General features: G+C 37.2%; 1 protein-coding gene across 7 annotated transcripts in view; it reads right to left on the reverse strand.

Moving 5' to 3' along the window:
- The window catches only part of FAT1 (FAT atypical cadherin 1), a 152,470-nt gene that overhangs the window by 19,742 nt on the left and 114,769 nt on the right, over nucleotides 1–17,959 (reverse strand). For all 7 annotated transcript variants that reach the window (XR_005292510.2, XM_038399149.2, XM_043513656.1 and 4 more), the window contains 8 exons: nucleotides 12,125–16,192; nucleotides 11,296–11,492; nucleotides 9,960–10,113; nucleotides 7,769–8,002; nucleotides 5,689–6,078; nucleotides 4,045–4,259; nucleotides 3,472–3,609; nucleotides 2,940–3,083 (listed from right to left, as the gene is read on the reverse strand). Coding sequence is in view for 6 of the 7 variants with exons in the window: in XM_038399149.2 (XP_038255077.1) it covers nucleotides 2,940–3,083; nucleotides 3,472–3,609; nucleotides 4,045–4,259; nucleotides 5,689–6,078; nucleotides 7,769–8,002; nucleotides 9,960–10,113; nucleotides 11,296–11,492; nucleotides 12,125–16,192 (5,540 nt within the window). In the remaining variant the exon portion in view is untranslated. The remainder of the gene's footprint in view (nucleotides 1–2,939; nucleotides 3,084–3,471; nucleotides 3,610–4,044; nucleotides 4,260–5,688; nucleotides 6,079–7,768; nucleotides 8,003–9,959; nucleotides 10,114–11,295; nucleotides 11,493–12,124; nucleotides 16,193–17,959) is intronic.

Here is a 17,959-nt window from a genome sequence, read left to right on the forward strand (position 1 = left end):
CCCCAGCTCACCTCCGCTCCACCACTGCCTCCTCCCCCGAGCACGCCGCGGCTCAGCTTCTCCTCCCTTCCTCTCAGGCTTGCTACGCAAAAGTCTGAGGGTGGGGGGGGGAGAGAAGCCGTGCAGCAGTGGCGTGCTCAGGAGAGCGGGCAGAGCGGAGGCGAGCTGGGGCGGCAGGGGCACATTTCCAGGGGCGGCATAGCCGGTGCTGGAATGCCGCCCCTGGAAATGTGCAGCCCCAAACACCTGCTTGTTTTGCTGGTGCCGAGAGCCGGCCCTGCCTTGAAACTCCATTTTTTTTGACCGTTGGTCTTAAATGAGCACTGGTGCCTTTGGATTAATTATTAACTCACCAAACACTTCAAATCTAGCTAATGCCACCTATTGAGGATAATCACAGTCCCTGCACATAGATGAGCACATGGACTGCTTTTCTCCTGCAAAATAACCACGAAGTGGGAGAAAGGGACAGGAGTCCCTGGGTCACAACCTGGCGCAGAGCTCTTAGGGGGGGCAGTGGGTAAATTAAACTACAGCTCACTTCAGCTCATGAAAGCTTATGCTCAAATAAATTTGTTAGTCTCTAAGGTGCCACAAGTACTCCTTTTCTTTTTGCGAATACAGACTAACATGGCTGCTACTCTGAAACTATCCATTAAAAAAATACCCACCCTCCTAATGTGCACCCACTCCATTTATCAACTTTTGAGCCCTTCTGCTATTGTTCTTTGAAAAGGTTCTGGGACAGAGATGACTTGAGGAAGTAGGTGAGATTCTTTGAGGTTAACATTTAGTGGTCAGAGCTTGCAGCTGATACTCTTCATGCCAGCAATTCCATAAAACAGACCAGGGCCATATTTTTTAACGATGACTAAAGTTGGATACCTAAGTGGCCTGATTTTCAGAACTACTGAGCACTTATGGCTCCAACCTAATCTGAATCCAATGTAGCTCCTTTCCTTGTTACACGTGGATGGACTAGAGGGGAGCTCATCATTCTCCCTGAGGTACTCTAGCTGATTAGAAGGGAGTGATGTGAACCTCATGTAATACAGAACTCTTTCTTCCTCTCCTCTGGCTAGAGTGAGCTATTGTGCCAAAGATGTACCTCAGCTGGCACAGATAAGAGAGATGATGAGAACCAGAGACCAGGTTTCCCTTCTTGACTCTGAATATTTGCTGAGTGATCTTGGGTATGTAGGTAAGAGCAAACCAGTGGCCAGAAGAAACTGCTCATATTTTGGGGGTGAGGATGGGCTGCGCATCACTCCAAAGAACCACAGATCTGGGTTTTTAAAGATATGTATGTGCCTAACTCCCACTGGTTTCAGTTGGAATTAGGCACCTAAATACCTTTCAAAATCTGGCCCACTGGTCGAAAGGAAAGCACAATCCCTTGAGAGCACAAGGAAACATGTACCCAGCAGCATCTATTACTTTCTTTAACAGTGTGCCTTACCCCCATGCTCTAAGAGTTGGAGTGAAGGCAGGTGCATACACAGCCCTGTCTGACCACTTTGGGGAGACTGCTACAGCTGTTGGGTCTAGACTCCTCAAGTTCAGATGCATTTCCGCATCTATAAAACGGAGATCATAATTTTACCTACTTTCATAAAGCATTTTAAGAGCCTTGAATAAAGGTGCTATATTAGGATGACTCATTGGATGAGTCCCTCATTTTGAGTGCTGGTCAGTGTTGACCTGTACCAACAAGAGAAAGCATCTGAGGAGCTGCTCTAATTTATACCACTAGCATAACGTCTTTAATGCAACTTTAATCCCAAGTCCCTCTTACTTCCTTCAACATGGTTCCCATGTCGGAGGAAGGGGAACAGCTGGTGCAGGAGCTGCCTCCGCCAGCAGGAAGTTCCCTGTATCCGAGTGAATTACCTGCTAGTCATTTGAGAATATTCTCCATTATTACCACTTTATAATGGAAAACTAAAGTGTAGTGTTGTTATAGATGAATTATACTTTTGGGATAGCGCTCAGTTATTGGTTCTGTCAGACACATTTTTGCGAATATGGAGAACTTTGAGCACCTAACTATTTTTATTTTCATATGCAAGGACAAAGGCATAAACCACAAGAGCCAAACAGACAAGTTAGCTATGATCAGTCATCAACATGAGTGAAATATGGTTCAGGGTTTCCCCAAGTCAGGAATACTTGCTTATTTAATCTCTTTTCCAGTGCCATTATGTTCTGCCCAATTCAAATTTGTGTCATGCCCCTGGCATACATATGAAGGGCATACCCAATATAAAAACGTTTCTTATTTCAGAGTCTTACTTTAATATCATATTATTGTTATATTTTATTCTGAGTATTCCTGCTACCTCTATCTCCTTGTTTCAATACTTAAATCTTCAAAACATCAGTTCACATCTACCATCTGTACTCCGTGAAACGTGAATGACATTTCCTTTACAGCTGCTCAGCCTCATCTCTTAATCAGCCGAAGAGGACTATGGAGCAACATGAATTAAATAATGGTCTATGTGCAGGAGTACAGAACACCTCCTTTACAATAAGAGAGCAGCTAAAATATAGTTTTCTAAGCATAATCTCTATCTGTGATTACCAAAATAGGTCAATTTGTAATGTATGTATTTTTAAGCTGTACTGTATATGTATGTTGAATGTTGTACAGCACAACACAAAATAAAAATAGAATAATGTACATGTTAAAAGTGACATCCTATGAATGAAGTATTTTTCTGCAACTTTTGTAATAAGGCTGCACAATATGGTGCTGATTTTACAACACTTATTTACACTGATAAGCACTTAGGTAAACAGTCCCATTTATATTAATTCATAATAATAAAAAAAATATATATTTTTTCTGTTGCAAAAATTTTCAAGTCACAGATTAACATCCAAAAACTGTATTTAGTTTGATTGTTATAAAATCTATAGTGCTATGTTTAGATTACCTGGATGATAACACTATAGTTCCCCTTTGAGAATACTGGAGGATTGTCATTTACATCTGATACATCAATGTTTACAGTAGTTGTGTTGACTCTGGAAGGATTTCCATTATCTGAAGCTTGAACTGTCAAGGTGTATCCTGAAATCTTAAAAAAAAAAAAATCCACACATTCATTAAAGAAAGAAAAAAGTGACAAACTGAAGAATTTTTATTAAGTGAGAAAAATATTTGAACCCACATAATACACTGGTACTTCAGACCAACAACAAAGCTCTAATATATATCAAATACTACAATTAATAAAAGACCCTCTTACAATCTGAATAAAACAAACACAAACTAATGCCATAAACAGATGGTGTCACTTCTTTAAAGTGTCCTCACTGAAAACATTACATTTACCTATATTTTAAAACACATGAAGTCATCAGAATTTACATAAATATCACCTCGGAAAATAGCAGTGCAAGTTACCTGTATTTTAATCTTACCAACTGAATTAAAAAACAAAAAAAGGTATAAAACTTACTTACCTCTTCTCGGTCTAGAAGTTTAGTCACTTTTATTTCACCCTTGGTAGGGTCAATTGTAAAAGGACTCCCCTGATTGCCATCTATAATTGAGTAGTGAATGTGACTGTTTGAAGGTCCATCAGCATCATCTGCCATAACCTAGAGGACGTCATATTTTCATTTAAAAGTGATCTAGGTAGATACTGGTGCTCTTTCAATAAATTCATTCTAATGGAAAGCACAGCTATTTCAGGTCTAGTATATTACAGAGTTATCAAGGCAAAAACTCCAATATTTGGATTTTACGGAAGTCAGCTAAATTAATTTCCCTGGAATCTCTCTGAAAATGAAATCATAATTTATATAAATGGACTACAACTAGTACAAAATATTCTGCATTTTCCCTATATGTTTTATATTCCCAGTTGTGAAAGATTTCTTAAAAGGCTAACAATTTACTACATAGCAGATCGGTATCCACTCATTTGTGGCCATCTTCAAATTAATATTTATTTCTCCAAGAGAGAAACTATGATTGGCACAACTGAATACAATAGAGGAAAAACAAACCCAAAACCATATGATAATACGTACCGTAATGACCGATTGTTCAAGCATGGCATCCTCACTTATTACTGCTGTGTAGGTGTCTTGGCTGAACACTGGAGTGTTATCATTGACATCAGTTACATTGATATTCACTGTTACAACATCACTTAGTGAAGGTGTGCCTCCATCTGTGGCTTCCACTGTCAAGTAATACTCATGGGAACTTTCATAATCCAGGCTTTCAATAATAAAAATGGCTCCTACAAGGAAAAATCACATATTTTCATACTTTGATATTACTGTACTATTGCATACTACTGCTTTTCATTTTGTTTTAATTCATTTCCAAACAGCTCAATTAATGACCTGATTAATCTCTGTGTTATGACAGTGTAAAATGGGAGATACACAGCAATGAAATCAAACCCTAAACATTCAGAAGCTACTGCTGCTGGAACAAAAAACTGTCTCGGATCCAACTCATTTTTTCTGACTCTTGTTTTCCTAGAAAGCATGTTCTGTTTTCATTTTCCATCAAAATAAATAAAATATGTGAAATAACCTTTGATTTCCCTTAAACAGAAACCAGCTTTGATGTCAAAAATACAAGAGTATTATGTCAAGTGTGTAGTAAGCAGTGGGAGAAATAGAACTACCTGGGCTATACACAGGTTTTGTACCAGTAGAAGGATTTTGGTTAGGAGTGATTTTTTTTTTTTAAAACCAAAAATGGTACCACACTGTTATACCAGACACAGTTATATTTACATGAAGGTGCCAAATTCCAGTATAGTTTGTTTCTCTTCCCATATGAGAATAAGTTATACTGGTATAAGCACTTTATACCAGTATAACTACATGTGGGGAGTGGGGAAGGAGTTGTACCATTTTAATAATAACCAAAAGTAGTATAACTTGTGTGTGAAAATAAGGCCTTAGGAGAGAGAAAATCTTTTTCTTGAAAACTTTGCAAAAAAGCTACACAATATACAGGAATTATGCTGTAAGGAGAACTGAGGTATAAGTTACTCTTTACTAAAGTAGTAGAACTGGACACAATTTTCAAAAGCAACTAAGTGACTTAGCTCTGCAGTCACTTTCAGTCCTAAAATCCTTCATCTTTAGGCTGGATACACTGATGGGTAACATAGTTCTATCTTTCCCTAATGCCATACCAACTCTTTTAAAGTTATCATTTTTGAGGACCAATGATCAATTTTCCTTGTCGGTTTAATCTCAGGTCTTTCTTTGACAAAACTTTTTTTAGATTATACATAATGGCTTTTGTGAACAGACTGTTACCTGTAATTATAGTAGTAGTTTTTTGTTTGTTTGTTTTTTATTTTTGGCATGGTGGAGAACACACTGGTTAGGAAACTTCTACTCTACTTTGTAGACTAAGTAAGGGTATCCTAAATAGCAGCTACCAAAAGCATTACATACAGTTAATTTTTCATATATTACACGCCTTTCCAAGACTATTTTTCAATGAATGAACATTTCAGCAGACACTAACAAAACACATCAGGCTAAGATATCACTGACTTTACAGGACATATGTTTTAAGTCTATCTGCTTGGCAAATCAGTTGCATGATGTGTAACACCACCACACTGCTTGGTGAAAATGATACAGCTAAATATACATTAACACACATGCTTCTGTTAATTCACCCTTATGTTCTGTTACCTGTTGCTGAATCAATACTGAATTTTCCATGTTCGTTTCCACTGACTATTGAATAGGTGATCTCAGCATTGGCTTCAATGTCCCTGCTAGCAGCATAAATCTGAAGAACTTCTGTTCCAATAAAAGTGTCCTCTGATACAGTGGCACTGTACTCTCTATATTCAAATACAGGTGGATTGTCATTTATATCCAAAACAGAAACCAAAAGACTACCAATAGAGGACAGCCTTCTAGGTAAACCCTGATCTAAAGCTTTTAAAGTCAGAGTGTACACTGCCTGCAACTCCCGATCCAAAGGCTTCTCCAACCGAACAATTCCAGAGAATTCATCAATAGAGAACTGCCCATCAGCAGAGTTCACTAGTGAGTAGCGAATTTTACGGTTTATCCCTGCATTTAAAAACAGAAAAGCTTTTAATGGAACATGAAATGATAGCTAAAATGCATTGCTATAGTGATTAATCTAGATAACAATACAAATGAAAAAAGTGTAAACACTGACATTCACATTAAAGCAAATGTACATAATTACAGTGGCTACTGTCAAGAGTAGAAGCTACTGATATGGTATAAACTATGTCATAAGCTATAGATTTGTAACTTTTACTACAGAAAGACTGAAGTAGCTATCTGTTTTATTCACAGTCTCTGTTAATAAGAAAATATCGGGTAGTAACAGAAATTTAATTAGAACCTCAAAATGTTAATTTCTGCTTTAGAGGGTGAAATCCTTTAAAAATATTATATTACACACACACACACACACACACACACACCCACCCCTATAAACATAAGGCCAGGTTGCATCAAATAACTAGGCTCTAATCCAGTAAGTTTATTTAAGAATCAAGTACACAAGATGAATGACGTTCTCTGGCAAGAGTTCTGTATTAAAACAACAACATAGCATTTTGTGCCATTCAGTTTGCTTATGAGCCCCAGAGACTGGCAAAGTATGAAACTGGCTCTCTGCTGCTACCTTCTGTTATGCAATTTAACTTTATCATTATAAATCATGTTTTTCTTAGCACTGAGGCAATACCAAACAACTTAATACCAACTTGACCATCAAGACTTGACAGGTATGGGACAGTGTTGTGCCTTTAAACACAGAAATCATACGCTTTTGTAATTCTCCTGTTGAGTTTATAAGCACAAAGCGTATCTCTAAGTTCATTTTAATGTCAAATTTAGGCCATATTCACATAGCACTTTATAGCTAAACAATGATGAACAACAAACTACTTATCTCAATACCACTGCATATCATATAACAGTACAATACTGTATGATACTGTCATGATCTATTAGACTGAGGGTCATGTTTTAAAAATATGACTTCTGTTAGACACTCCCTCGAGCACACAGAGCCTGAAAATAAGGACTAAGCCAACAAACTTACAACATTGTAAAATTAGTGTATGTGAGAGGAGACTCGGACCCACACTTTTCACTCCCCTCTATATTTTGCACAAAATTAGTTACAAATAGAGCTGGCTGGGAATTTTTTGATGACACAGTTTGTCAGAAAATACAGATTCATCGAAACCTGACATTTCTCAGGACTAGGATGGAAATTCTCATCAAACCAGACAGAGGGAGAAACCCACCCTAGAACAGCCATCAGCCTGGTGCTTAGTGTACCTACCTGAATGTTGGAGACCCAGAATCAAGGCCCTTCTGAATCAGGCATAACAAGGACTTAAAGAGGGTCTCCCACTTGCCAGCTGAGTACCTTAACCACTGGACTACTGGCTATTCTGCGGTGGGTGAGCCTCCCTCTTCCTCTGTTTTTTCACAAAAAAAATCCAGAAGATTTTGGTTTCATCCCGATGTGTAATGGGAAAAGTGTTTGAAGTTTCAAATTTTTTTCAAGTGTGAAAACTATATCCTGCACAGCACTAGATACATGCACAAGCTACTAAAATGAAAATTGTATCGAATTTACTAGACCTAAACATACCATTTAGCGATATGATCCTGAGGTGCTGAGTGCCTGCAAGTTCCACTGAAAGACACATCTACATCTCCACTAGCTAACGATTACTATAATTAGTAAATATAATTAAGTAACATGTACCTGCATCCACATCTGTAGCCTGCACTCTTGTCAATAGTGTTTTAGGCTCAGTGTTTTCAAACACTGTAATGGAGTAAGGATCAGCTGTAAACTCTGGGGCATTATCATTCACATCTTCTAGAGTGAGAACAATATTAGCCTTGCAGAATCTTCCTCCTCCATCTATGGCTTTGACTAAAAGATTATAAACTGCTTGCTGCTCACGATCAAGCGGTGCTAATGTTTTCAGTTCACCTATAAACAGAACAACAGATGTAAAATACATGGACTTACTTGAGTCCCCAGAATTAAGCATTCCATAATGATTTGTACCATGATGTTTTTATAAAATCTTTCTTCTTTTTTACTTACTTACTTACAAAAGCTAAATAACCATTTTCCTTTTGAGAATAATTTTATCAATGGCTGAGACAACAGCTGTACTACACTAATGAGCCCCATATTGGGCAAAACATGTCAATGGCTGTCTGTTCAGCTTATAAACATTAAACACGGAAACCTTTTGCTTTCTAAAAAATCCCTCTAAAATTGCAATTGACCAAATATGCAGCACGCGAAACACAGAACATATACATCTATGCATGCACATAGATGATAGTGCATGGTGCATTATTTGAAAACAAACATTTTAAATAAAAGAAATGTCTGAATCCTTGCTTTAATGAAATGCAAAGTTAGAAGAAAATGTATGACATGTTACCATTGGAGTGAGGAAAGGAAGAGATGGTCACGTGAAGGTTACAAATGGTTTAGAGTAAGAGAAGGCAGCAGCTTCATTATGTACTAAAACCAAAAATGAGAGTTTTTGCCAGTGATTTGGTAGGGGAGACCTCCCCTTTGCCCAAACACCTAGGAAATCCACAAGCTCCTCAGGCCATTAAGTTGCAACCCTTGCATGGGGAACCTACCTTTGGCTCCATCCCTAGAGCTCCACCATTTACTTTGCTTTATTTTTGTCACCCTTTGCTTCTGTACCCTGCATTGCATTGGACTGGAGAGTGGGATGCTTAGGCCCTCAAAGTGGTCCAGCTTGATCTAACTCTTGCTTAAGTAGCCTTGAGTGGCATGAAAACCAACCAATAAGAGTGTGACGGAGTGCACACCACTCACTTAATGCTTCCAAGCAAGCTGGTGTGGTTCTGGTTCACTTATCCTATCTAATTCCCTGTCACTAGCTGCAAAGCTTTGAGAACACTGGACCTCCCTTTTGCACTATTTTCTATGTGTACAGCAAGATTTAAATCCAGGCAGAGGGTTGGCCACCAGAATCTGACTGAAATGAAACTTGCTATTTTTCAGGTCAAAAGCTATGGTTAAAAAAAGAAAAGGAGTATTTGTGGCACCTTAGAGACTAACAACAGCTCACTTCATCGGATGCATTCTAGTGGGAATGCATCCGATGAAGTGAGCTGTAGCTCACGAAAGCTTATGCTCAAATAAATTTGTTAGTCTCTAAGGTGCCACAAGTACTCCTTTTCTTTTTTGCAAATACAGACTAACATGGCTGCTACTTTGAAAGCTATGGTTAGTAACCAATACATTAAATATGAAAAATTTTTAAAGGTATCCTTTTATTCTGAACTTCTTTGGCATGAAGTCTGAAAGCAATTAAAGAAACCTGACTTTTGACTTCAAGGTGTTTTATATTTTTCAAGAACATAAGAATGACCATACTGTGTCAGACCAATAGTCCATCTAGACCAGTATCCTGTCTTCCAACATTGGCCAGTACCAGATGCTTCAGAGAGAATGAACAGAACGGGAAATTATCGAGTGATTATCCATCCCCCGTTGTTCAGTCCCATATTCTGGCAGTCAGAGGTTTAGAGACACCCAAGGCATGGGGGTGTGCGCCGACCATCTTGATGGACCTATCGTCTATGAATGTATCTAATTTTTTTTTTAAAAAATTCATTTATATCCTCAGCCTTCACAAAATCTCCTGGCTATGAGTTCCACAAGTTAATTGTGTGTTCATTTCTTTATTTCTTCTCCAAATACTGAATGTTAAATTGTTTTAGAGGAAAACAGTAAACATTAAATTAACATTTTAAAAATAAATAACATTTGTTTTTGTGCATACATATTGATTTAAGTATCAACATTTACATACATTTTATTTAGTTGTAAATATTTTTTAAAAGGCAGTGTATGCAGCTTTATATGTATTATAATATATTCTGAATTTTACCTGTGTCTGGACTGAGCTTGAATTTTTCTGCTCCAGTGCCATGCAGCGTATAAGTAATTTCTGCATTGGAACGAATATCTGCATCTGTAGCAGAGACCTGCATGATCAGTTTGCCAGAAGGGGCATCCTCTGGAACAGTATCAGTGTATAAAGCCTAAAAAGTTTTAAAGAAAGATTAAAATGTATTAGAGAAGTAATGCTTAATGGGGAAGGGAAAAGAGGACAAGGACAGATGAAATTATCTGCTTGACATTAGAGGATTCCGGAACATGTGAAGTGAACCAGAGGTTGAAACATCTGAAAATGATAAAGATGTGATTTTCTAATTAATTGCCTCACCATTAATAAATTGTTCAGTGAAGTAATTATTTATTACTGACATTCACAAACTCGAGGATTCTGAGTGCCAAGGCACAGCCAAGAGCTTCAAACACCTGAACATTTGATTAATTATTTCCTGATATCCACAGCCATTCTGTTGTGAATTTCATTCAACTATCTCGAGCTACTAATAGGTCATATTGCCCAGGTCTGGTCTGACCTTCAAGGAATTGATTCACCCCTTTTATAAAACAGCTTAAGACCTATAGGTCTCCAGTTAAAAACAAAAACACAATACATATAGGATTTAAAGACATAGGTGAGATCTCATCGGTGAGATGGCAGAAATATATATATATTTTTTTTTAATGAGGGAATCAAAAGTGGCAAAGGATGGCTTTGTCAACAGGCTTGGGGACATATATGGATTACAGAAATTTAGGACTCTGACACTGCAATTTCCCTGGCCGTACAACCCTTTCACTACTATCAAGAATAGCTCCAGCACCATTAAGCACAGCACTCTTTTAATTCCACCTCTATAGGCATGTGCACAGCAGTATCATCCTGCCAAGTACAGGTACCTGGACTTCTTTGGAGCCACATTTCCTATGGAAATCAGTTAGTATCCACTGCCATGGCAGCAGCATAAAGCATGCTCTCTCTTTGCTTTATCTTTGCAATGCCTGCATTAACATGGGAAATTAAGAACTGAAATTCAATTCAGTGTCTTCCAATCCTCCGCATAGTTGCACAGTGAGTTATGAATAGGTCACTAGGTCAGCCCTATGAGTTTTTAAATTATAGTGAAATTTACCCAAGAGACTACCCTTATTCAGCAACCTTTTGTCTTAATGGCCCAAATACATTTCTTCTCCACATTTATTAGAAAGTCACTTCCATTAAAAAAAACAATTTTTCTCAGTCTCTAGAGTGGTCAACTAAGATAAAGAGGATTTTACAATGGAAGTGTACATACATTGAAAATGGCTGCCCATGTAAAATTCAAGCCTACCTTTTCACAAACAGGACTGTTGTCATTAGCATCTAGGACTTTAACCTCAACCACAGCTTTTGTTGCAAAGGTCCCATCAGTAGCTGTAATGTTTAGAAGGTAATTGTCCTTTTCTTCCCTGTCCAGAGCTTTTCTGACATAGACTTTCCATTCATTCTGCATGTTTTCAATTGCAAACTGTCCAAAGGGATCACCTCCTAAACATCAAAAATATGTCATTCAAGCAAAAAGAGATGTGGTACTATTTAGGAGAAAAGAAAAATCTAAAAAACCCCAACAATCACACCTCATGGCTTTCTATATATATAAAAAAATCTTGATTTTTTTTGGGAGGGGGGGTTAAATTGGCATTTTAAATCAGGTTTTATATAAATAAACAAGAAGAATTTAAGTGCATTCAGTATTTGCTATTAATGTTGCCATGGTGATTAAAGTAGCATTACAGAGGACGACATATTTAAACAATTACACTAAACAGAAAAACATTTAAAAAAAATCTATTGAAGATTAATTCAAACTATGTTCCATCTATTATTTTATGGATTTTTTTTGCTTTGTTTTTCATTGCACTACTTATTTCAGTCTAACTATCTCCTTCTGTAAATATAAATATCAAAGACAAAATGAATGATAATTAAACGATTTTTAAACAAGGTAAGTAAAAAAAAAAATGAACCATCCTGATGGCTTCTGAAACATTTTAAAAATTCAAAAAAATGTTGTCATATATGCCCCATTTTAAATATTTTGTAATCTTTTTAAAGCGGGTTACCTCACTTCATTCTAGTTTTATAACTCAAGTTAATATTAAATGTTTTAAAATGTTTACCTGTAATATAATAGGTGACTTGTCTGTTAGATTCTTCTGTATCAGCATCAGTGGTACTTAAGATAGCAACCACACCACCAGGTGGATCGTCTTCACTAACTGTCCCTTTGTATATCTCTGCAGTAAAGCGTGGAGGATTGTCATTCACATCTGTAACAGTAACTTCAACCACTGTCATAGAAGACAACTGATTTTTTTCACCACGATCAGATGCAACCACTGTAATTTTGTACTTATCCCGTTTCTCGTGGTCAAGTGCTTTGAGGGTGGTAATCCAACCCGTTTCCATGTTTATGGCAAAAGACTCTGTGATTTCCAGTTCTTGTGATGGATCTAAACTATATGTAACCTGCCCATTCAGTCCTGAATCCAAGTCAGTTGCTTTCACTTGGATGACTCTCGTTCCGCTTGGCATGTTTTCAACAATGAATGCTTCATATGGACTGGACTCCAAAACCGGTTTATTGTCATTTGCATCTTTTATCTGAATGCTTATATCTACTGAGGAAACAACATTATAACCTTCATTCGTATAATGTGCCAGCACTGCAAACTGATACCACTTAGTTGTTTCATGATCAAGACTCTTCTCAAGTTTCAATCTTCCATTTTGTCGGTCAATCACAAAGCATTCATCCCTATTGCTTTCAGGAGTGTTCCCTTTAGCTAGAGTGTATACTAATGTTTGATTATGCTCTGCGTGTATAACATCAATCTCGGCGCCAATAGGAATGTCCTCAGAAACAGTATAAGAATAAAATGGCTCTGCAAATTGGGGAAGAGTCACTTCTGGAGTGAGTATTCTAATATAGATAGGAACCACTGATTGTTTTTGGGGGGATCCGCCATCCCGGGCTTTAACAAAGAAACTTAGAAACTCATTTTCTAAACCAATTAAGCTTTCTTTTGTAGTAATTACACCAGACAAAGGATCAATTTCCAAATTCTCATTGACGCTTTCAGACTCTGCTTCAATGGCATATGTAATGTCTGCATTTGTACCCTCATCAGCATCAGATGCCAAAACTTTAGTGATAAATGTTCCTCTTGGAACATTAGATCCAATATTCACTTCATACTCTGTTGCTCGGAATTGAGGGGCATTATCATTATCATCTGTAAGTATCACATTAACACTGCAAAAAGCAACTTTTCCTCCAGCATCCTTGGCCATTAAACTAATAGAAGTTACTTTTTCTGTTTGTGTTTCACGGTCAAGCTTTTCAGAGGTAAATATTTGCCCTCTCTCATTAGTATAAAATCTATCTTTGGCAAAGTCATTTACAATATGATAAGTGATTTGTCCATAAGTCCCAGAATCTTCATCTGTCACTTTAACTTCAGTCACCAAGGTATGCAATGGAGCATTTTCAGCTAGTTCCACTTCGTATTCATTCTGACTGAAAACAGGGCTATGCAAATTGGCTCCAGTAACAGTTATCTGCACTTGAGCTGAACTTCTAAAGACCCCATCAGACACAGACACATTAAGATTGTAAAGACGCTTCAGGGTCTGTTTGCGTGGGTTTGAGATGGAGATAATGCCAGTTTTGCTATTAATTACAAAATTCATGTGATCATTGCCTGTCAGAATTGAATATTGCAGTTTGTTTACATCTGAACTGTCTGCATCTGAGGCTTTTACACAGGTTACAAAGTGTCCATGGGGAGCCAGTTCACTAATTTTAGCTTCATAAAGCAGTTGGTTAAATAATGGTGGGTTATCATTGAGGTCAGTTATATTGACAGTTACAATGATGTCACCGCTCAATGGGGGCATTCCACCATCTATGGCCCTTACTAGTAATTGGTGTTGCTGGATCTGTTCATAATCCAAAGTTCTTGATGTCAGAATGAGCCCACTGCTGCTATCTATGTGGAAATACTCGTGACTCTTGCTATTATTCTCAACCAAGTGATAGGAAATCCTTCTGTTTGTTCCAGAATCAGTATCTGTAGCACTAACTTGTACAACAGATGTTCCAATTACAGATGCCTCAGAAAGGATTGCAGTATAAGATAGCTTTGTAAACAGAGGATGATTATCATTTATATCTTCCACTACTATATCTACAAACACTTCAGCGTGAGCCCCAGTTAGAGAGTCAGTTGCTCGTATGCTCAGTTTATAGGCGGGATGGGACTCAAAATCCAGAGTGGCAACAACAATTATAACTCCAGTATTGAAGTTGATAGTAAACTGATTGCAATGATCTCCATCTGTGATACTGTAGAACACCTTAAGTCCTTCTGGGCTGTTTGCCTGTACATGGACAACAGGGCTATGCAACTGGATGTTTTCAGGTATCTCTGCACTATAGAAAGGCTTTTCAAAAACTGGCATGGCTTTATTCATAACAGTGATTGGGACTGTAACTTCAGCAGAAAAACTTGGTTCTCCTCCATCTTTTGCCACCACTGTGACAAGATATTCCTTATTTAGCGTGTCTGGTTCAAACTGTCTTTTGAGTGAGATTTCACCAGTGGGCCCAATATGGAAGTGTTCATGATGGTCTTTGAGATAATAGCGTACCTCTCCATTACTCCCTATATCTTTATCTACTGCTGTAACACGTCGAATAACGTGGCCCACTTCAGTGTCTACTTTAACAGCAGCATAATATGGAAGATTGACAAAAACTGGAGCATTATCATTTACATCTTCTATAGTGACCTTCACCACAACATGTGCAACTACTGATTGTTTATGCTCCTCTGTCACTTCTACCACGATATCAAAAGATTCTTGTTGTTCTCGATCAAATGGTATTCCTGTGGTTGAAAGTACTCCTGAAGTATAGCTGATTTTAAATCTACTGTCTGGATTTAGAATATGATAAAACAAAGGCTTATTTATTTGATTCCCTACAGCAGTAATGACAGCTATTGTTTTCGCCTCAGTGGAATTCTCTCGCACTACTGCAGAATAGGAACTCTGTGTGAACTTGAGTTGACTTGCTTTGCTTTCCTTCACATTAATTTTTACAGATGCAGTGCTTGCAAATCTCCCATCAGATGCTCTGACTGTTAATTCATATCTGCTTCTTAACTGAGTTGTATTTTGTACAGTTATAGTTCCAGTCTTAGGATCTATTGAAAATTTGTCTCCAATATTACCTTCAGTGACAGAATAAATTAGTTGTGAAAAAGCTCCTGAATCAGCATCTGTAGCATTTATGGTAATGACTTTCACTCTTTTATATGTAGGCACCAGAAGGGATGCCTCATACAACTCTTTTGAAAACACAGGAGGACAATCATTGATATCAATTACATAAATAGTAACATTAGCTGCATATTCTGCAAATAAATGTGGTGTCCCCATATCATGTACTTGTACTGAAAACTGGAAAATGTTTGTCTCTTCGTAGTCCAAACTCATTATGGTACGAATGGCACCAGTGCTAGAATCAATGGCAAAATACTTGTGCACAGATGGTTCAACAATTTGATAAACCAGCACAGCATTTGATTCTTTATCAGCATCTGTAGCTCGAATTACTAATGGGATGTTCTTGTCAGTTAGAACTACACTGTTAATTGAAGCTGATTCACTGATGATTCCCATGTATTCTGCCTGCATAAAAACTGGCGAGTTGTCATTCTCATCCCGAATATGCACCAAAACAGTTGTATTAGTTGACAACCCAGCCATATTGGTTCCCTGAACAGTTAGTGTGTAAAAAGACAAAGTTTCAAAATCAAGTATCTTCTTAGAGATGATGACACCTGAGTTTGGATTGATATCAAAGGCATCACCTACATTACCATCTTTTATCTGATAAACTACAGAAGACTGACTATATGCAGTAACCATTCCAACAAAGCTACCAATGCTGACACCTTCAATCACTTCTGTAGAATATTCCTTCAGTGTGAATTTTGGTGAGGCATTATCAGAAATTGTGACAAAGATAAGCACTGAAGTTACTTCGCTCATTGGAGGATTTCCTTTATCTGTAGCTTTCACCATCAAATTGTACTCTCCGTGGTTACTACAATCTAGTTCTTTTGCAATTCTAATAGTGCCCAAGATGGGATCTATAGTAAAAGAATTTCCAATATTTCCTGCAGAGAAAAAAAGAAAAGAAACAAAAAGTTAACAATGAAAGAGACAAAGATAAATGTACAAAAATTAAGAGTCTGTGCCCAACTGGCCATAAACTAGAAGAATGAGTAAATGTTGAGAACCAAGGGAGGTATTAATGTTTCTTACTTTTGTTCTAAAACAATTTCTAGTCATCTGGAATTTTACTATAAAGAATTGTTAGTACTAACTTTTGTTTTACTCTAAGATACTTTGCTTTAACATAACTGGAAAAGTTGTCCAGGACTAAAATAAAATGCAGAAATGTAGGCTGTCTTAAAATATGCCAAGTTTTCTATAACCTTAAAAAAATTACAGGTGATGTTGCTTCTTTAAATCAATCTTCTTAATGAGCTCATTGTCAATCAAATCAAAGCAGCCATTAAACACAAAAACATATTTAGGAACTCAGGTTAGTGGCATTATAGTTGTATTTCAGGAATTAAAATTAATTGGAGAGTTTTTGGGAAAAAACAGTGCTTTTAATGTGTCTCAAGTGCATCTTAATTAGCTGTTAATGCAAATATCCTTTAAATCATTACTTCTAAATTAAAGAGTCCTTAGTGAATTAGACACTATGGAATCCCTCAGTAATTGATGAACATCATTCAGAACAGCGATGCACATATGACATGCCAAATAATACATAACAGTGAATTGACTGACACTCGTAGTAACCTCAAATAGCTTAAACAAGGATGTCTTATGTCAACCAGGCTCTTTTTATTAGAAGTGGACTGGGTAATGAGAAAGACCACAGAACAATCAGGGGCATACAACAGAATTTCACACAGAAGTTAAAAGGACCTTGATTTTGTAGATGACTTCAATTTGCTATCCCATACCCACAGGATTTTACATGAAAACCAAAACAAATGATCTCCAAGACTGAAAATCAACACCAAGGAAACAAAAACCATGAGAATCAACACACAACAAGAAACACCAATAATGCTTTTTGTGACTGACAAAGAAGAGGTCTGATATTTTGCGTATTTTTGAAGCATTTTAAGTACAACAGGTGAAATAGATGAAGAAATTAAAGCAAAATAGCAAGAGCTAGTCAAACCTGTGCAACTCTTAAGCTTAGCTAAGAGAAACAGAAACCTTGCCTTCCAAACTAAATTTTGAATATTTAACACCATTGTGAAGTCGGTCTTACAATATGGCACTGAAACCTGGAGTCTTATTAAGACATTACTATCTAAATTCAAAGTTTTCATAAACAGCTCCTTTAGACAAATCCTCAAAATCAGATGGCCAGGAAAAATCCATCACAGATAAAAAAACCCGGTAGGAAAATGAAACAGAAATCGATAGGCCAGGAAATTATGGAACAAAATGGAGATGGGTAGGACTTGCATGGATGAAAGAGCCAAATAACATAACAAGACAGGCATTGGACTGGAACCCCTAGGAGAAGAGGTGATGAGGCAGACCAAAGAACACACAACAGAAGCAGAAGTGAAAGCTATCCAAATGACATGGGAATAAACTAAGACTGCAGCAGGAAACTGGCAAAGACAGAATGTAGTGATGAAGGCATGGAATAGAGAGACAACAGAGAGAGAACTAGAGCAAACATTTCCCCTCTAAATTGCTACTAATTAATAGGCTATATCCTGTGCTAAAAATGACAGCTTTCTGAATATTACCAGCTGCAATTTGATATAGAACAGTTGAAAACAAGTAGTTATGAATAAGCCCTTTACAAGTAAAGAAACTGTAATGGATTTTGCAGCCTGTAA

Source organism: Dermochelys coriacea, chromosome 4 (genome assembly GCF_009764565.3).
Source record: "Dermochelys coriacea isolate rDerCor1 chromosome 4, rDerCor1.pri.v4, whole genome shotgun sequence".
Classification (NCBI taxonomy): Eukaryota; Metazoa; Chordata; order Testudines; family Dermochelyidae; genus Dermochelys; species Dermochelys coriacea.